This window comes from Strix aluco, chromosome 5, assembly GCF_031877795.1.
Source record: "Strix aluco isolate bStrAlu1 chromosome 5, bStrAlu1.hap1, whole genome shotgun sequence".
NCBI lineage: Eukaryota > Metazoa > Chordata > Aves > Strigiformes > Strigidae > Strix > Strix aluco.
The window spans coordinates 46,312,501-46,334,352 of record NC_133935.1 but is presented as its reverse complement, the minus strand read 5'-3'; the positions used below and the strand labels follow the sequence as shown (position 1 = coordinate 46,334,352).

At 35.0% G+C, this 21,852-nt stretch overlaps 1 protein-coding gene and 1 non-coding gene across 8 annotated transcripts in view; both read right to left on the bottom strand.

The window, feature by feature from the left end:
- Positions 1–2,697: 2,697 nt before the first annotated feature.
- CAPS2 (calcyphosine 2) overlaps positions 2,698–21,852 on the bottom strand; it is a 30,446-nt gene continuing 11,291 nt past the window's right edge. For 5 of the 7 annotated variants that reach the window (XM_074827212.1, XM_074827214.1, XM_074827215.1 and 2 more), the window contains 11 exons: positions 18,695–18,762; positions 16,228–16,347; positions 15,031–15,105; positions 14,051–14,146; positions 13,850–13,943; positions 11,886–12,001; positions 8,924–9,000; positions 7,158–7,312; positions 6,525–6,644; positions 5,400–5,496; positions 2,698–4,103 (listed from right to left, as the gene is read on the bottom strand). In XM_074827212.1, coding sequence (XP_074683313.1) covers positions 3,928–4,103; positions 5,400–5,496; positions 6,525–6,644; positions 7,158–7,312; positions 8,924–9,000; positions 11,886–12,001; positions 13,850–13,943; positions 14,051–14,146; positions 15,031–15,105; positions 16,228–16,347; positions 18,695–18,762 — 1,194 coding nt within the window. In that variant the 3' untranslated portion in view covers positions 2,698–3,927. The remainder of the gene's footprint in view (positions 4,104–5,399; positions 5,497–6,524; positions 6,645–7,157; positions 7,313–8,923; positions 9,001–11,885; positions 12,002–13,849; positions 13,944–14,050; positions 14,147–15,030; positions 15,106–16,227; positions 16,348–18,694; positions 18,763–21,852) is intronic. The other 2 variants (XM_074827216.1, XM_074827217.1) reach the window with 2 other exon arrangements.
- Positions 16,648–16,718, bottom strand: LOC141924893 (small nucleolar RNA SNORD36). Its single transcript, XR_012623694.1, has one exon. It is a non-coding gene; the product is annotated as a small nucleolar RNA SNORD36 (small nucleolar RNA).

Sequence of the window (21,852 nt, the reverse complement as noted above, 5' to 3'; positions counted from 1 at the left end):
CTACAGAAGGTTTGCACATGTGCCTGTGTTTTGCTTTTTAAAAGTGCTCTTAAACATTCCAGCTAACATTGCCAGTGCATATTCATTTGATGAAGTGGTCATGAGAATGAGGAGTTATATTGCTTCATTAATTTCCACTTGTCTTCTGGGAGCATGCACATCTAACAGGACAAAATATGTTTGCAGCATAATGCACTTCTGATACTCTCAATTACAACAGGTTGCTAAGACTTTTCAGCCAAAGTGTAAATCAGGGTGGCATGAAGACAACTAGTTTTATTAAGCAGTCAGTTTCAGGAAAGAAGCCAGCAAGCTTCTCCGAGAACATCACTTCTAAGAACACATCTTAATTCAGAAAACATGGACATTTCTGAGGAAGGTAGCAAATACAGAAGAAGTTTCGTTTGAAACACATTTAAAGGCAGTAAACCCCAGCAGACACCTCCAGAAAGTTTTAAAGCTACAAAGCACTGATCAAAGAAAAGGATGCAGGTTCATCAAATGTTTACAAGAGCAAATCAGAATGCAATTAACCAGAGCATTGACACCACTGTTAACAAAAAGAAGTCAGACACCACAAACCCTGGTTTGAATACAGTTTCTGTGTTTTTCTACTAACTGTAAGCATGGTGGGTCAGCCTCAGGTAGAAGTTGGTTTGAATCCTTTGTCACCATCTTAAGTTAGACAATGAAAAATGGTGGGCAGATGGAAATTGACTTTTGTGAAGGCCATTAGAAATTCACCATAGACATTATACCTGATGTTTTGAGGCAGCCACTGATGCATAAATGACCTTGTAGTTAATAGAAATTATATACCTAGCAGGTTTTACATGATTACCAGAGTACCTACTTGTATTCTCAGGCAATTTCTGACCTTTAGAATTTATCATAGATTACCCCATTAAGGATCTGTCTTCAGATTAAGAAAAAAAAAAAATGCATGACCACAAAGCTATGGAAATAATGTTCTTATACCAGCACCTCATTTTAGTGATAAGAACAAAATAAAGAATAATTAATTTGCAGCAGATGTGACCTATACAGCCTCTGCTGATAAGCAAGCCCACTTAGGATACATCCACTTGTCATCAACTTTTCCATTCTGTAGGATACTGTAGAATAATCTTCCTAAAAGCATCACAAAAAAATTAAGCACTGCAAAAGGAAATATGTCAATACCTCATTTCACAATCACTTTCACATTTATTAACCTGAGCTACAATTTCATACATTGGCACAACTTTCCTAAGTGAACAAGTCTAAATAGAGCAGGAGATTCTTTGAAAAACTAATAAAAATGTCATTTGGTATTTTTCAGTTATCTGAACTGACACATTAACAAGCAGATCCCTGTAAAACCAGCTGAAGTTGCCCTTCTCAGAACCACCAATTCCAAGAACACTAATTAACAAAACCTTTCCAGCAAGAGAAATTCCAGCAGGAATGGGGAGTAAGAAAATCGTAATGAGCCACATCAGAATTCTTGCTTAGAATAAGCATTGACAGAATTTGCCTTTCTCTGTAAACTATTACATACAGACTTTTGCAGCCCCAAAAGAACCTCCCAAGATCCCCCATTTGAGGATTTAGAGCAGAAACTGCAATTCTAGTTACAACTGAGGACAGGGTACAAACAATCAAAACATAACAATGCACAGGCTATTAGAACAAGAAAGTGCTGTATCTAGAATAAATCAGTCAGCCACAGAGGGACGAAGTCCCTCATTTCAGCATTCATTTCAGCACTGCCCTTAAATTCCTATGAAACACAAATTCTGTCTCAGAGGAAGGTTCTGTTAACCACAGACTATAAATTCAAAACCAGGCAGACAAGCACAGAGGAAATGAATATATTCTAATTGCATAGGCTTAAGAAATGCACTTCAATATACAGTTAATTTTGGTAACAGATATATTGAAACCAAAGGCTATCTCTCTCTCAATATATAAATAATAATACATTTTTTAATTCTTAACACAAAGAATTTTACAGAATTAACAAGATGTATTAAATTGAAAAGCATATCTGGCTAAATATTTGAAGTAGCAAAGGATATGTTAATTCATGGTTTAATTGCTGTGACAGTGGTGGTTGTTTTGGGGGTTTTTTTACACCTGTTTTATATTTTCAGAGTAGATAGGAAATTTTTTTGCTGATTAGGGATACCAATTAAACTCAGACACCAGGGTGAAAAGAGCAGGCGTATTTTACTAGAAATAACTAAATAATGTAACAGAGTAATATAGAAAACATACAGTAAGAAAAGACAGAATAGTGCACTTAAACAAATAGGAAAATACAGGGTAATGCATCAAATCATTACTACCTGAGAGAGTGAACAGTGATTAAGAAAGATACTTCACCACTTGCATACGTTACCATCATCCAGATCCGCAGTCGCTGGGGAGCCCCGGTTACAGCGAGGATTTGGAGAGCCTGTCCCGGCAAGTGGGAAATCCTACGCGGTGCGTCCACCCGTAGGTGAGGCATCCAAAGTCACTGTGAGCGGGTCCAGCCTTATATACTAAAAATCAGCAAGCCAGAATAGCTGGCACCTTTGTTTTCAGCAGAACATCTGGTTTCAATCTCACATTAGATTCCCCCCCAGAGCCTGGCCAGGGCTCAAGGAAGAAGCTAAGGGAGTTTCCCTGCTTATCTAATTTATTTATGTTCTTTATAGAACAAGGCCACACATCTGGTCCCAAGGCCGGACAGCTGACTTCATGGCTTTGTTAACTTGCCTCTACGCAAAGAAGAAGAAAGATACACTCAGGATAGACATGTTTTCATTACATTCATCATCAGTAATGAGTATATGATATCTAAGCTACATCTTTCATTAATGAGCATACATATTTCACTAATGACTACATCCTAAGTTAGCAGCTTTGGCTCGGGGCCTGTTGTTCAGGCTTCAATACTTCAAAATTTTAGCACTTTTTTCATCAGCATAGGTGGTTTGTTATAACCTAGTACAATACCTACTAGCACAATGGTTACCAGTTACAAAATATACAGGATTCATCTATAGGTCAACTCTGGCTTGGGCCTGTTGTCCAAGCCTTAGCACTTCAGAAATGCTACATATCAGTTTGACAAAGGATATCATTGCCACGCTTTAGTTTAAAAAGAAAAAAAAAATCACAGCAATAGAAATTAAAGAAACCAGATATTTGAAATATAAATTATTTGTTTTGAAAGCCACTTAGCAAAATATAGGAAAGGAAGAAGTGCATTACAAAATATCCATGTGCTTATTAAAACCTTTGGGATTCAATGCTCAGCTTCGGATACCTGACCAAGATGAAAAAATAAGATCAGTCAAGATGGCCAAAGGGCTAATTCGTGTGAACACTTCTGCACTTTCAGTACTGCAAACATCCTCAAAACTAGAAAAGGATGACCTGCTCTCTTTCAAGCTAAGTACCACCATTAGAAACAAGAAATGAGACAAAGAATGTTATAAGAATAAACATATTACTTTTATAAGAAGAAAACTCTGCAAAGGTACCATTGATATTTATACAGCCAAATCTAAAGCTTTTCACAATGCATCATAAAACTAAATTTTCTCTTGCATATATCCTTTCATGCATTTTAATATTCAAATTCCCTCTTATTTTAGAATAGGCCACTTTATTCTAATATCCAGTAAACGATGCGTTTTGGTATGGGGAACAGCCTTTATTATTTCCAATGAAAAGGAATGAACAGCATTTATATTAAAAAAGTGGTTAGCATAACTCAACAAACACTCTAAGAAATTTGCCATGTATTATTCAGAAAGCATCTAAAATTTTCAGTCCCTGAAATCAGTTTAAGACACTAATTATGAAGTACTGCACATCAAGACTAAAGCCTCCCTTATTTAGCTCACTCCTTGTTTAGAAAATGTCTCTTCTTCATTTTTGTCGTCTTCCATTCTAAATTCCCCAAGGGTTCCTTAAGATATTAACAAAATCATCGTCATCCATGATTCCAATACTTAATCCTTCATAGTAATCTTCAAACTCAGAATAGGACACTTCATTGGGGTTGCTGCAGGACTCTCCTAAAGTTTCTAGAAATGACGATTTAATTTCTTCTTCCGTAGCTTTGCCTGTGAAAGTATATTTTTCCATTAAATACATTTTCAAGAACAATTGCATATATATAGCATTTAGTATACTTCAGGCAAGAAACTTTCAAATTTTAGCTTGCAAATATTTTTTTCTTGAACAAATTCAATATTCTGACTTCAGAGTTAAGTCACTGGCTCTCTTAATACAAGTTGCAGAAATCATCTTACTTTAATAGCACATGATAGCATTAAATATCAACAGAAATATAAGACCGCAGTCAATTTCAATGAATTATGAGATCAGGAAGATTTTTTCCTTCAAGTGACTGCAAAAAAACGAATAATGCATTTGTAAACTAAAATTCTGGTAATTCAGAAGTTATTTGTAATAATTCATATGTTTAATATAATACAAGCTCAAAGCTTTAGGAAAACCTTAAGATGTAGGTTTGCATTCAGAAAGTGTTCTGCAATTTACATGTGTATTCTAGTGACTTAATAAAGATTATACTCAAGAGGGCATTGAGAAAAAAAATGGAAAAAAATATAGCATTATAGCAGGAAAAAACTGCATGTGTAACATCCCTGTACCACCAGGTGTCTTCATGTGTTACCATTAAAATCACTGGCAATACAAAAACCATCCTTTCTTCTACAGGTAAAAGAGAAAGGGTCAGGACACTAGGGAGACTTTCACAATGACTAGTTTGGTACATGGAGATGTTATTTTAGAAACTGACATACATATATTTAAGCTCCTATTTTTCCAACAGCACAGTTTAAACATTTTTGAGAATCCCGAAAAAATAACGAAGATACCAACATTTCCTCTGTAAAGGATGACAATCCTGTCCCAGAAATAAATGAATAATATATTCAGAAGGAACTTCAAGTGCTGAGTACATTCAGTGTCAGTTGGAAACCTTTCATACTTTGATGGAAAACAGGAATATGAAAATGAGAGTATCCTCCTAAGTGAAAATTACTAATATCATATGTGTCACTGATAACTTGCACACCAAAGCCAAGAAATAACTACTTAAATGTAGTCCTACACAGGCTGGGAAAGGAACTACTCTGCATATATGCAGTATTTGCAACTTGATAAAAAGCAACTATTAAAAATGTGTATATGGACTCTGTTTATATGCATGTTCCAGATACACACATTATAGGCCATCAAGAGGAAAAAAAGTTCTCCTTAACAGCTCAAGTCTAAGCCAGTATGACGACAGTTTGCATTTGCAACCAGTTTCTGGATCTGGTATTTCTGCTAACAAGATGACTTCAGTAGTTAGAGATTTTTTTAAATTTTTTTTTGTTCATGTGAATTACCTGCCAATACTAGAGGATGCTTCTTTGCACAGTAACATTTTCTGATATCTACCATAGGCACACTCCCAGTTTTGTTGAAATCTAGTTTCATATAAGCCTATAAGGGAAAAAGAATTTCATATAAGCAAACAAGGAAAAAAAAAGTGGAAAGATGTAAAGCTCAAATATACTTAACTACCTAGCACATATTTTTAGATCTTGTGCAATGGATTATGTCAATTTACCTATTTTATGTAAGGCACCAGATACTAGAAAATTATTCTAGATTATGGAGTTTCATGATTATTTTATCTCAACAGCTTTCAAATCAAATGTGGTCCCCTCATCAAATAAAAAAAATGTGTCTTCTCTCCAAACTTTTTAGCTTATCCTTAGAATCAGAAGCTGCTTCCCTTGTGCATCCTCCAATTCCTGCATCATTCTAACAGAGGCCTCACTCAACACAGTCTCTACAGCACTTCTAAACAGCAACTTCATTTTCATTTCAGTTTATTCAAATACACACACTCAATACATAAGGCTAGGAGAGTCAGATCCTCCATGATTAAAAGTGTGAAACTATATGTCATTTTTCTTGATCGTGATATCCAGTCACTACTCTATACACTGTTTTGTTATCAGTGTTTCATATTGCAAACAGCTCCACATTACATTATAGACATATAACAAATGGCATATCAAATATAGGAAGTCTCACAAATACAATGACTCTTATTGTAGGTCTCAAAGAAGGCAAGTATGATTGCCTCCTACTTCAGACACTGAGGAAAAAAACCCTGCACACAGATATAGTGATCTGCCAAAATAAGGAAACTTCAGGGTACCAGATGCTTTACACACTGGACTGAACTGTAAGAATAGCACACATATGCATAAACTCAAAATAATAAAGGAATTAAATTCTAGAGTTTAAAATTAACTAATTCAACAATGGAACAGCATGCAGTCCTCTAATTTACATTTATTTTAATAAACTGTTCTGAAAGTCTAAAAAGTCCATTACCAGATGCACAGTGTACGAAAAACAAACAAAAAAAAAAACCAACAACCAGAACATGACAGATAACTAACTTCAAAGTTAGACTGCAAAATATCTACACTTAGAATATCTGCAACAAAACTTACTTTTCTTACAAATGCTTTCCTATATTCATTCATTTCTCCAAACACAGCACGAGTAAATTCTCCGTAGTCAACCTTGTCACTCTTGCTATCATCAAGAACAAGCCATAAGGATTCGAAGTCCTGCAATTTAAAAATATTTTGCCAAAGTTCTTAACCATATCCTGGAATAAAACAATTGCTATAATAGGAAACTGTTTTATTCTCACAAAAAAATCCAAACTTCCAAATCCAAACTAATTCAAAGATTTGTCAAAATAATGCATAATTACCATAATTCATATTATTTACAGTTCCGATAGCTGTGGGCTATTTTTAAAACACAGTATATAAAACAAACAAAAAAGTAAATAGCATAATCTAAATTATTTTTTTAAAGGCCAAAAAAGAAAAAAATTGATTGCAATCCCACTTGTTTCTTCATGAGGTAAAAAGATTGCTTGTTTTTAAATTTACTGGTTTTTTACCTTTAAGAATTTCACATAGAACTGAAATAGAAATGTCAATATACCACAAGGAAAAAAAAAAACCCTGACAAAAAACAAGTATTAAACTACAGATTTAAGCAAAGAAAATAAGTGATTCCATAAATTGAAGTAAGATAATACCCATGATTATAGTTTCAGCTAGACTTACCCCTTCAGGCACTTCCAAATGAAATACTTTTAGAGCTTCTTTAAAGGCTGCCTGAGAGAGAAAACCATTTCTGTTCTTGTCTACTTGTCGGAAATACTTTCCTAAGCCTGTTATAACCCGAACTCCTCTCTTACTTAGCGACTCTCTGAGTATACCTGAAGATTTAGAGAAATAAAGGACACAATGTTTACCTGAAGTTGGCCACTTGCTGTGGAGCTGATATAAAAGAAAACCACAGCCACTTATGATACTGCTGGTTAAAATGACATATCCATGCATCCAGGCTCCCCTACCTTTGATGAAAGAATGTCAATTCAAAATGAAGCTATCAATTACTTAACTTTTGAGTAGAAATCATATAAAGCAGCAGCAACACCTAACAAAACTTCTAAAGAGATCGCAGAAGGAAAGGAAGATGGCTATTGCCCTCTGTGTGCTCAGATTATAAAACTGCTTACTTCTGCTAGAACTGATTACATTCCATGATTCAACATACAAAGCAATTTTAGGAACACTGTTCTGGTAATACAAACATTCCATTATGAGACACAGAGTTGCTCCTTCATTGTACAAACATGTTAAATACATGTGGAAACAAGAACAAATATAAGTAATTGTGCAAAATCATTCCAAAATGATATGCAGACAACTATTTCTATGGTAAAAATTACAGTCTTATCAAAATCTTTAGGTAGCAGCTTTGCATTAGGGATGTCTGAGTTTCTCAGCATATTCTGTTAACAGAAGTCATCTGCTATTGTATCTTCAAATTACTTGTATCTACAATTATAAAGCAAAATAGGGGGGAAGGTGAAAGAAGGGAGTTTTTTCCAGTGAAGTTCAAACTCAGACGTATGTTAAAAGATGTCTTGAAGTATACACATGTAACCTTCTTCCAGACCACATCAGCAAACCTTAGATGTAGTCAGATAACTGAGAAATCAGTTTGCATCTATTACGCAAGAGGAAAAAATGGAGTAACTAGAAGATTTTAAAATATTCCTAATTATTATTCCAACTAGTTTTCTAAAAGTAAATGTCCAAGCAGTTGTGACCAAAGAGTGCCGACTGAAAACAAGTTTAGATAACAACAGTAAACTGCAGATTCTACAAGCTGGAATCTGTTCAGTTCAACAGTTTTTGTTGACCACAGGTTAGAGATAATACACTGCACTGCATAAACATCCTTCCACAATTTTAAACACAAAGCTCTGCCTTTGTCCTAAAGACTGTAGGTAAGAACCTGGTAAAACTTATTTACATATTCCAGAATATACTACTCAATTATACTCACATATTTTAATAACCATAATATTAATGACTATAAAAAACCCCAACTTATCAATGTATCGAAATAATGGCCAAAAGGAGTGCGTAGCACAAAATTAACCAAAGAAATTAGATTGTACATATTGCAAATAATTTTTTTAATTTAATGCCAGTTTAACATAGAATCAGCATTATGTTTCAGCATTTTTTCACAGATTATGTCGACACAGAGATTAACATTTTATTGATTACATTCACAATTATTCTGTACTGTCTTGATCACCTTTAGCCAGACTATTTATTTAAAGAAAAAGAGAGAAGAAAATATTCTTATGATTGATTTATGCTGGCATCAGATTCTAATAATATTCTGATAAATATCTAACTTTTATTTAATTTCATTTATACAAATAAAATCTTTATAACATCACTGTTGTTCTTTGTGTTGAGCTAGAGATACAGAAATTAAAATTAAATGGATTCTGGTAGACACAAACCTTGAATCTTCTTGAAAACTTCGCTGTCATCAGCCACTTGCTTCCTGGAACACTCTTGCTTGAATTCCATAGAAGCTCTAAAGTAATAAAAATTAATGTTGATTGGTGAAATTACATGTAATATTACTGAATTCAAAACAGCTATAGTAAAAAACTGATCGAACTTTAATTCTTATATTACCCTTACAAGCATAGTATTCAACTGCTTGAGTTTGAGACGGCACACACAAAAGTCCTTGCTAAACAGCTGCAGACATGCAGAAGTTCCTTTCTGACAATATTCCATTAGCAGCTCCTCTACTAATTCATTAACCATGAATAATTCCTCCTGTGTGTAAAATCTCCAGAAATTTATTTCAAGACGGTCCTAATCTTCAACTCAGGCCACCGGAAGAGTTTGTTAAAGCAACTACATTTATTTGTGAACAGGAAAATAACATGAAGTAGCTAAAAATCTCACTTTAGAAGAGAAATAGCAAGGGTGTAGACCAAAATCTGGATCTTAGTTGCAATCTAGGAATTATGGTTGCATTTTGTGTTTTGTCTAGCAAGTTCCCTTCTGAGAAGGGCTGCCCAGAAGACCCCATCAGAAATTATTATAAAGGTTGATTTAAAAAAATACTGTGAAAGAACTTACTGGAAGAAAAAAAAAATGTTCTATAATTATTTTAATCAGAATAGGAAGGCAAATGGAAAAGCACTACTGTCAACTTTGAGCTGCTTGCTCACCAGTGGTTTGCCATGGAGTACTCCTCCTGCTTTCTGAGGCCAAAGACTTACATCTCTGCTGTCTATTAAGAGTTTTCATCTCCACTTTGGGTACTTCCCATTATGAAGTCCCTAAAAGTTTAGTTCCATCTAAACTGGAAAGTCAACGACCACCTACAGAGGACAGTGTATTCTCTAAAACACATGTAAAACAAAAGATTCATGGCTTGTGACAGCAGGGAATAGCTGCTTCTGAAAACCTGCAACAGATCTTCTGGACTGCGCCTGAGCAGGATTCTCTGCGAGTACAGTAATGGAGGTAAGAGGACTCGGTTCAAGAGTTTTGCACCAGAGAATACTGAGTTCAATAACACCCCCATTCAGAAGAAAAAGACAGACTTCACAATCTGACATTTAGTCACTAATGGAAAGAACAGAGAGAGACTATAAAAAAGAAACAATCTGTTTCACCACAGGTAGCAGAAAATCCAAAATTACAACCCAGTGAGCAGGTCTCTTTTTCTGGAGCCTTCAGAGATAACATTGGATCAACTCCAAATTTCACAGGTATAATATTAGAAACAAATGAAAGAAAAAGCTGTTTACCAGAATCAGAGGCTTCTGAGATGTAAAATGTCTTATATAAACTATCTGAAATTAAACTATATTGTGTTTTATTTCATGGAAACCTTGCAGAGAGGTAACAATTAGCACTAAGCATCATACAACCACGTATTTCTGTAATCAGTTACATTTGAATTTACTGGTTTATGTATTGTTAGCTCACTATGGCTCCTTTGCAAAGCTTTCAGTGTAAAGGGACCTTAAAGTGAATATTACAGTAACTGAGTGCAAGCTTCATGTGTCTAACTTGCAGAAAGCAAAATAATAGTCTGTTAAGTTGTGCTAACAAAAGTAGTCTTTAGATACTGAACGTATTTAATTGACATTCTGTTATTGCTGTTCCTAGTCAAGAAGGTATTGAAATAGCTGATATATGAGAGGCCAGGAGAGCTGGAATTGGGAGAAGAGATGGCTCAAGGGATCTTATCAGTGTGTATAAATACCTGACAGAAGGGAGTAAAGAAGACTGAGACAGGCTCTGCTTGGTGGAGCCCAGGAGAAACATATGAGGTTCCCTCTGAACATCAGGAAACACTTTTGCACTGTGAGGGTGATAGAACACTGGAATAGGTTGCCCACAGAGGTCGCAGAGTCTCCATCCTTGGCGATATTAAAAAACTCATCTGGATACAGCCCTGAGCAACCTGCTGTAGTAAACCCTGCTCTGAGCAGGGGATTGGACTAGAGACCTTTTTGAGGTCCCTTTCTATGATGCCATGATTTGATGAAAATTTCTACCTTGTAACATCTGTTATCGGCTAACACTCACCAAAATTTGAGTAATCAAACTCTGACTGTATTTCCTACACTGTTAAGTAACTTTCATGTTCAGGCAACAGAGCAGCATGATAAATTTTATACCAACATTTTATTTGTGCTAAGAACCACTATACTCACAATAAAAGCCAGAAACCCCAGAGAAAGAGGCTTCATTCCCTAGACAGTTTACTTCTTTACAGATATTAAGATGAAAATATTACCTTCAAAAATAACACATACTCAAAGATTAACCATTCACCTAACCATCTGAAAAAGTTCTAAGAAATTCCCATCTTTCAGACTATGGAACAAGAACTATTTTGAAAGAATAAGTGAAGAAATCCTGTCCCAGTGTCTGAAGTCTTCAATATGTGGCAATATCTGGAAGAACAAAGAATGAAGTGATAGGAAGAGGAAGGAAAAAGAAAATTAAAAAGAAAAAACGGAGAGAAAAACTTCCAATCCTTCCCCTGCCTGTGTTCAAACACTTGCATTATCATGACTGATACAAGCTTTTAATATAAGCTTCACGAAACATTCAGTATTAATAATGTTGCTCACAAAAGAAAGCATTTTCCCCAAATGTAGTGTTTTAGTTCATCACAAGTTTCAGTATATGATTTCTATATAAAAACATCTGGCTTCAAAGCAAATAATACAGTTTCATAATCTAATTAATTCTTATTTTAAAATTACTCCTTATCATTCTAGAAAGTTACTGAATTACAGAACACCCACTAACATTACTAATTTATCCTAACAACAGCCTAAATACAGAAGAATACTAAATAGTAAGATGTTAGAAGCTCTTACTAAAAAAATCTTTTTTGCTTAAGCAAAGAAAGGTAATTTGAAAAACTGCTGCACTTACTTTAGGAAATCCATAGCTGCCTCATCAATACTTATCACACGAAGGGTGAGAACTGGGTTCTGCTTAACACTTTCTGGAAGGTTATGATCAACACTTCGGAAAGTTAGGTTTGCTCCCTGTTGGTAAAGCATACAATGATTTACAAATAGGTTGTGTATTTTGTAAAATACATTCTGCAAGACTTTCAAGTGATTGTTAAAGGCCTTGGTATGAAATGATGAAAAGGTGTAGCTAAGGTCAGTTAACCTTCTTAACAGAGCCTTTCTGGTACTAAATAAAAACATCTGCAGGCTCCAAGATGACAGATTATCCTCTATGCAGAGGTTTGCCTGGTAAGAGGGCCTACTATTGTCTAATCTACAGCTGAGCATGAGACTACAGATTGTTGTTCCCTCAGCCAGGCTCTACTTTTCAATTTTTCTTTTCTCTTCATCCTTACAGGATCCAAAACTCACTGGACCACAGAAGAGAGTCACAGAAGGTGCCACATTGATTCCATGAGAGCAAAGTTCTCTCAGACTAGAGAAACCCTCCACAGTTATCTTCACTAACCTAAAGTCATACTTGAGATAAACAAATAAATAAAAAGTAGCCTTCCCAAAGTTCAAATCATTCCTGCAGTATAACTATAAAGTTATTCGTTGCTAGATTGCTAGATTTCACTAATAAATATAGAATAAAAATCTTACTATTAACATAGAGTTCTATTACCCAGTATAGTCTCTTCTGATTATTACAAATTCCCCTTCTCTCTAAATTGGGGACAGAGGACATACCTCCCATATTCTGCAAAGTTAAAGATGCTTTTTGGTTTGGGAGAACAGGGAAGGGGAGAGAAAGAAAAGCAGCAAACTAAAAGCAAAGAATGCTGAGAAAAATCAAAAAAAGGCTTGGGTTATAAAGCCTCCAAAACTCATAAACTACGAAGGAGACAGACACTGTTATTGTGCGTTGTCTCAACCATTTGGACTTTGTGACAGATTTGTATATCTTAATGTCAGTCCAGAAACCCAGTATGCAGCTATGGGGATTCACAGATATGATGTCATTCCAAAGAGCTACTGAACTCTGTAGCAGTATATTTTCTGGATGGCTTTAAGATGCATCTTTATTAAGAACGTATTTCCATCTACAGGTTGCAAAGATACATGACAGTAAAATTTAAAAAATCCCTCTACAAAATAGCTTCAACCTCCATACCATAAAGGAAGTAATCTATTTCATCTTGGAAACTCTTATATCATAGCCACATGTAAACAGGATTAGGCAGATGAATAGACAAAATACTCTAAAAACTAATGTTGTCTTATTTTACTTTCAATACTTCATTCAAACATGCTTTTTGCTCTAAACTCAAGATTTGCAGGAGGATGTGGAGAACTCAGTGAAAACACTCTGTACTTGAAAAATGGCTCAAACATTTATAAACCAGGAACACTTAATCCAGTACAGAACTACAGCAGTACAGAAAATGCAATATGATTTGTAGTCAGTCATCAGATCAGCTGGTAGATGAAGTTTACCGTTGTTTTTAAACTTTAGATTAAAAACAACCTGCAAATTCCTCATGTTTAAAAAAAATATTTAGTCCATTGCCTCTTGTCAAAAATGCCTGCAGACCCTGCAAAGACTATTAATTTTTAACAAGTACTTTGGTCTATTTCATCTTCAGGACTCTCTTTCCCGAATTGTTCATTTTGCCTACAAAAATGTCTGCACTGTCTGCAGTCTTCTTCCCTCTAGCGGGTAAATTGCAAACTACAGCTTAATCTTAAAACCAAAAATGGAATCCATAACGTGGGACAGCAAAATGATCCAGACTCCTGAAAATCTTTAATTCGAAAACGAAGGAAAAGACCTTTGGTCTTCCCTGAAAGCTTGGTCACAATTTTCAACTCGAATATCTAAATATTACTTCCAAATCACCAACAAAATTGCCTTACATTCAGCAGAAGAATACTTACAATGTAGAAGTCACTAAGATCATAAACTTTTCCCTTCCTTTGTCCACGTTGATGTTGATAAACTCCTTTCTGAATGAAAGGCAAGGCATTTGTTCTGTGAAATAATTCAAAACCACTAGTAAAACAATTACATTTATTTAAGCATCTTAGATACAGTGGAAGATATTTTCTAAAACCTTTTTAAAAGGTAATTTATCCTACCTATTTTTTCCAAACTGTCGGAATTCATACACAGTAAGGGATCTGTCACATGCAAAAAAAAATCCAATCAACTCTCTACAAGCATCATGACCATTTCTAGAAGGAAAATTGAAAAACACCTTTATGTTTTTGCATCTATATAAATCCAATTTAACCCAAACATAAATAACATTTATTTTGGAATACGCATTTTATTTCCAATGTTGCATATTGTACAATCTTCTTCTTTGAAAGAGGTATCTGACTATCTTCTCTAAACCACCATGCAATTCAACTTCTTGATTTGGACACCTATTTTAATGCAATATTCCTTTTTCCATAACACCTTTCAAGGCTCCATGTTTTAGTGTAACAATGTAATTTTCACTCATTAACTAAAGGATTACTTACACCAGGACTACTGCATTCATTATGGTATATGAAGCCATGTGGCTGAATTCTCAGCTATGTCTAACAAGTATACAGCTCACTGCTTCAGAAAAGCTCCACTTTCAGAGCTGAAGAATATGTTTATGCCACTGCTACTCAATTCAGAACAGTTTCAAAAACTCCCTAAACCTGCAAGTTTAATATGTAAGGAGCTACAAACAAGACACAAAGCCGTCCTTTCCATCCACAGTGGTTGCCACATACTAAGATAAGACTAAAATAATTTTTTATCAGCTGAGGTGCAATGGTTAAGAGCACCATTTTACACAGCCCCTGTGGTAACTGTCCTGCACAGAGCTATGGGTATGATGGTTACATAACGTTGCTTATGGATATTAACACTGTACAACGGGACTGTAAAGCCACTATCCATCAGCCATGTAAAAATTTTTATTATACAAGTATGCATATATATATACACCCACACAGCACTTACTTTTTTTCTAAACATAGGGGACAGAAAGGTACAGTGCAATTAATTATTTTAAGAGGGTAAAAGTCATCATTCCTAAATTCTTAGAATTTAAAAGCTTCAGAAAATTTGTGATTACCTCGATATAATCCTACTATCAAATCGTAGCTTGTTAGAGAGCATGCTTTCAGTTAATCCTGATTTGGTCCTTATTCTGCGAAAATAATGCAGCATCTTAATGATACCTATATGCTCACAAAGAAATGTTACATAAAAATCAACTGTTTCAAAACAGCAAAAAATGTGAAGTACGGTATCCTTGGCAACTGGCTGAGGAGATGATCCCTCATAGCTGAATTAGATAGAACTCAGAGTTGTAATGTTGAAGGTGTTCTGTAATTATATCACATGAGAGTACATTCACAGAAGGCATAGATATGAATGGGATATTTTGTTTACATACACTTATATCAAGAGTTAAACTTCTACCACTCACCATACAAACAATCAATGTGTTTTCTTGCAAAAATACCCAGGTTGAGGCTTCTTTACCCACCTAGATATTATATATTGGCCATATTACTAGTTGCAGAAATGGAAATTTGTCCATGTGATGGGTGGAAGAGACTGAGACTGGTTCTGTTGCCTTTCTTTTTTGAAGAATGCAAAGATGACATTTGTTGGAAGGACTTTAGAGCAGTATGTTAAAATGTGCAAAGCAGAGATGTTTGCCTGCAGGTTGAGAAAGATTAACAGAACAAAACTCGGACCCGCAGATTCATTTAATTTTATGGATCACAATGTTTTCTGGTTTTCTTAAGCCATTGGAGTTACTATTTCAATGCTTACAGGCCAGGAATGACACTTAAATGCCAATATGGTTAATTACTGCAGCAGAAATCAAAACATAAAAGAAAAGTACGATTATATTGTGAAGATCTACATTAGCATTTACGGATGCATATTTATGCAATTTTATGCACCTCAGGATAGGAATCTCTAACAGGATGTGACAAGATAGCAAGCATTCAACAGCTCAGAAAAGGCTAGTAAAACCCTGTGATGAAAAAAATCAATATAAGCTCAAGAATGTTCTCCCAGGTTTTATAAATTCTATGAATCAATCATTATACACAGAGAATCCACACAAAAAGAGTCCCACTAGGCAATTATAAGCATGGGAAGGCTCCAAAAAGGGCTTCACATGAAGCTGGTGGATCCAAGCCAGAAATAAAACATCTGGAAAGGCAAACAGACTTCGCATACACCAAAATAATAAAAAATACATCAGCAAATTTATTTCTAAAAAAAAAAATGACTGCTAGAGAAAACTCACTTTGTTTCATGTAGCGTTCTTTTTCTAAAATGCATTGGTGCCGTCCCAAGTCCCAGAAGTCCATGAACTTCCTTGTAAACATCAGCACGTGTGGATTGCTCTGGGTCACTTAAAACAGCTCTGACCAGAAAGAGAAGGGAGAAGCCCTGTGACTATTAGTCAGTTTGAATTTCAGATCTTACATGGTCTTACTCAAGAAAGAAAACACCCAAGAATAACACAGCAATAAAATCTTGGAGTTATCCATTAAGCTTGCATAAATTTGTGATCTTACTTCTGTGTTTGTTTTTACAAATTCTGAACTCTATTTCTCAAAAATCAAATATATACAGTAATATTCTGGTAGTGTACTACTATGTAGTAACTTTACATGTATATATGTATTATTTTAAATATATTTTATATACGTATATATAAAATAAATCTCAGGATTACAAAGAGCGTTTTTTTTCCTCATTTCTAGTATTTCTGTAAAAATTCCATCATTGATTTTCTTTATCCATGGCTCCCTCCAAAATCAGTGACAACAGCTACTGGTACTGGCCAGCGACATCATCCAACAAAAACATTGGCACTTCCGCTCCCAAAGCACTGACTACACATCCCATAGATCTCAAAGTCCCATCAAGCAGACAAGAAATGGATGAACTGGCTTCCAAACATTTTGATATTCTCTGTAGCATCAGTTTAACAAGTAAACAAAAGAAGAGACCCTTTAAAAACTCGTTAGATTCTTTTTATGTTATTGAAATGGTTCATAATCAGAAGGAAAAAATAATTTTGCCCTGCTAATACGGTTTTATAAACTTGTTCTCTATGCAGATCTATCTTTGCACACATCAGTTACACTGATTTAACTGCAAGATTGGCTCTACTAAGAAAAAAAAAAATCAAAACAAAATCAAAACACCTTTGTGTTTCCTTTAATAGATATTTTTCATGCAACAGCTCTGAACTAATCTTCCCCGATTAGCATCCTGCTCTCTGATAACAATTTGTTTGGCAGTACTAGCACAGTTATATTTGGAACATAAACAGAGAGATTTTTTAAATTAAAAGTTCATCCTGATGCAGCTGCAGCACTACTGAATGTTGTTTTGACATTGTCAACAGAAGAGTTCAGAGCAGGAGAAGGAATACATGGAAAAAATAAGGCAAAGCAGCTGAAGGAGGTTAAGCACAGAATGGACATCCATGATCCAAGATGCACAAACGTGTATGTTTAATCCAACATCAGTAGGATTGAAACACTTCAATAGGACCAGCACATTTTTAAGATAATTTCTGTAATCATCTGCTTTACCTACATCTTTGCAGAGATATGACATGGGACAAGCATTTCTTTAAAAACTGGGGATTTCTGCACTGAACACTTCCGTATTTTTAATCCTGCCACAATAACACTTGGAATTTAACATTGTGCTTCATGACAATCTTGTTTCGTTCATGCAACTTTCTTGATATCTCAGCTTTTAAGTAACATAAAAGCATTAACAGACTTTTAAACAATATAGGTCATTTAAACTGCAGCTGGAACAGAAACAAAGAAAAATAAAATGGTGAAGTGCAATAACATTTCAACCTCAAAGTCTTAAGATCCAATGGGCTATAGTATCAGTACAGATGACTACAGAGGCTGTAAACTAAGCACAGAATATAACATTCTGTGGACTACTCACAGATAATTTTTAGCAAGTGTAAGGTAACATGAAACTATATTAACCTACTTGCACCATCCTATATTGCCATAACCAAACAACTTGAATAAAGCCCTGACTTATTAAAGCATGCTTAAAAATGAGAACAAGTTTATGGGAAAAATAGTAAGGAAAGATGTTTCTACTATACTGATCTGATCTTTACCTGTATGTTACTCCCCCCCAACATATACAGGAATCTTTCTACACAGAAGCAATGCTTTCTCAGAGCTAAAGGGATAGCAGTGAAGCTAAGAGAGCCTTCCTGTACAACCTTGATCAGCTTGATTCATCATTGTGCCTTTTTTTCCTACCTGCCCAACACTGGTATAATATTCCTTTACTCCTGAGGGGTGTTGTGTCAATATTAATAAAGGAATATTAATAAAGCTAAAATTCTCAGAAAAGACAATAAATACTGAAGAAGTGTAAGCACAAGTGAAGCAGGCATTCATGTTTTGCTGAGGTGCAAGAAGGTTACTTCTGACAACTAGTGCTATTGTAAAGCCCTTAAATTAGGTTCAAGTATAAAATTAAAAATTATTCTCAGAAAAAAATGAACTTACACATAGAACTTTAAACTGATCTTTTAAGTTAAATTACAAAGACTTTTCATTTAAAGAATTCTTGCAAATAATTACACTACATAAGACTGCATAAGACTTGGAACGAGATGATCAAAACACCTCCTAGGCAAGAAAACCCACACACTCACGGATCTAGATTCTTCTGTAGGGAAAACTGAAATTTCACATTATAAATTCACTTACCTAGATAATTGATCCACCATCACTTGTTCTACTATAGCCTGTTTTCTCCTCTCTGCAGCAACATCCTCCTGCAATGAAGAACTGACTCAGAGCAAATGAAATACATAACACCAGACACTTTAAATAATAAATTACCCTTTAAGATAGCATTCAGAGGTCACAATCCTACCAATGTCACAATTAATTTTTTCCATCTTTCTGAACAGAGTTCTATTTGCATAACAAATAGATAAATAATATTCTCTGCTACATAATCAAACTGTCTGCGCATATTAGTTGTCAATAAATATGAGAATTTTAATATTTCTGTTGACAGACAGCATCCTTATCTCTGTATTGTTTTCAATAAATTCTGTAAGTACAAGAGAGCCTGAAGAAACTCGCACTATTCCAGGTTTCATGGTTGACACAGATTCCAACTTAGAGAATGAAATTTTACCTCCAGCAATATTTAGTCAAAAAAGTTCTTTTAAGACTTAGTCTCAACACACAATTTTTATTTGCTCCGTGCCACAATAATTTTCTGCTGACACAGGGCAATATGAAAAACCTTTCAGGAAACATCATCACAAGGCGGAAGGGGATTTAACATGATCTTATTATTATTTTTCTTAGAGTAACACTGAACCATAACCTTGTGCCATTCACTGTAAAATGCTCAGGCATTGATTACCATTTGTTTCATAAAAAGAGAAACCAAAGCACAAGAGGATGGCCCAGGACAGCATGGAGGTCACTGGCAACAACTAGGCCCCAGCATCTCTGTTTTATCTTCCAGATTTCTGAACTTTTTCACTGTACTTAAATTTGCCTTTTTTCCCCAAAAAATAACTTTTCTATAAGAGAAAAGAGAGATTATTGTTTCTGAGGGGTTTTATGCAACCTCTTTGACAACTCTGTAGGTATTCTGAAACTGAAGAATTAAGATATTTTTCTGATTGTTTATTTTTTCCCACACAATTGTTGTGTGCAAACCAAATTCTAGATAGATCAAGCCTTCCCATGGCTGAAGAAGAACCAAAAGTTTGTTCCCAGACACCAGGTAACTGTAAAGGGTAACTATAAGGGATAATTCCACAGACATGTATGCGTATAACTCACAACCTTCAAGTAAATACTGATTGGCACTAGCCAGAAAAAAAACCCAACAAACCAAAACAAAAAACCCCAAATAAATAATGTAACACTAGACCAGCTGGTGTTTATTCTGAACTGATTTTAAGCCTTAAAAGATTTCTGAATTGTAGGAGATGGGGTCTTTTTAGTTTGCTTTTATATTTCGTTTTTGCACCTATCAGAATTACAGGTGCTTTACTTCAGTTACTGAATCTTTGCCCATTAACTGTCACAACAGATATATTAAAAAGCATTATGTAAAGAAGGACACAGTGGTAATACAGAGCAGTGTTTGTTAAAAAACAACATATTCCATGGACTCCGGCTTATAGAGCCAAACCAGCTAGCATGCTGAAAAGAACACGATTTTTAAAAAAGAAACCTTACACCTTGAATTTCAGTTGAAAACTAGGTCACTAAATGTACTCTTCCATGGAACATCATCCCATTCAGCTCTTCGACAAAAGCTCTACTATGGATTTACAAAATTGCTGAGGCAAACACTGAACTTGCAGCAGCTCTCACTGGTTAAAAAGTAGTAAATCTTGTTCACAAAATATGATTATTCAGAGGAAACCAACCTTCTTCCAAAAAACCCTGATTTTATTATATATAGTGTCGACTGGCAATCAGACATGTACTATAATCTGTCTTGAATAAGGGAACTTTCATCCCAAACTACAGAAAAATTAAGAGAAATTCTACTTTAACATTAGATTTTTTGGTAATGATTACAGTAAAATGGTATTTTAACATTGTGTATTCTTAAGCAAATTTTTAAAGCACCTTAAAATCAAATGTCAACAACTGAGGTAAAATATACCCAATTGAATTAATATGTATGCAGTTACTACTTCCAATTTTTTCCATTATTCCTACCTGATTCATTGAACCCAAGCTTGAACCCAAGAGAACCCTAGAGATGCTCTAGAAAAAGACAGCCAGCCTGTACAACTGTGAGTGCTAATCAATAACAAACGGGCTTCTAAAAGTCCCAGTAACATCTTGCTCAGACACCTGCTGGCTTCCTTTTAAAGCTTGCCAGCTGCAGTGTACCTATTATTTTGTGGTTCGGCACTGCTCTCTTTCTCAGTGTTTTCAGCTTATTTGCTTTAGCATGAAGTAGTTACTCTAATGACACTTCAAAACTTTTTTCCATTACCTTCACCCTATAGTACAGATTTTAAAATTTATTCTAAAAACAATGAACAGGAGGTTCTTCAAGTTCTTCATAAAAGTACTTTCTGAGAAGATTTTCTTATCATGAAAATAAATAGTGAGCTCAGTAGTGCAACATCCATGTTCACTTTGACAAGGCTAGAAATCAAATAAATGTTTGCAATGATACAAAATTCAGTGCATAATGATGAGCAAACAAAATAAATTAAAATTATTATATACTTTTACAATCTCATAAAATTTCTCATGGCTTACTATTCCATGAGAAAGTTTGAATGCTAACTGTTCAACAATACCTTCAGTTATGAAAGCCATCACTCTGTATATGCAAATACTGAGTCATGCAATATCAAACCTCAAGGTTTTTCATCACTGTAAATAAACCTAAATTCAAGGCTTAGCTTTAGATGGGCAAGCCTCCTATTGCTCAGTCCTAAGAAGAGTAAAAATTGCATCTATGTAAGAAATTAAAGAAACATATTGGGTACATCCATAGAAGAAAAGTTTTAATTCCCCTCTACACATGCCAGTGACGCCGTACTTGTTTTCAGGGCTCCCTCCTTCCCAAGGTCAATAGGGACAAGAGGAACCTGAAAAGGATCTGACAGGATCAGAGCTAAAGCAACTGAAAGGAGAGGCTAAGGGAGCTTGGGTTTGTTTAGTTTGCAAAAGCAGCAGCTATGAGGCATTCTGAAAACATCCTACAACCAAAGGAAAGTTAAAAAGAAGACAGAACCAAACTTTTTTGACAGTAGCCAACAGAATAACAGGAGGCGGAGGTTACACACTGAGCCTTGGGAGGCTTGGTATGGGTAAGAGGAATTAGAGAGATGCTGTAGAAGCTCCATCCTTGGAGCTTTAAG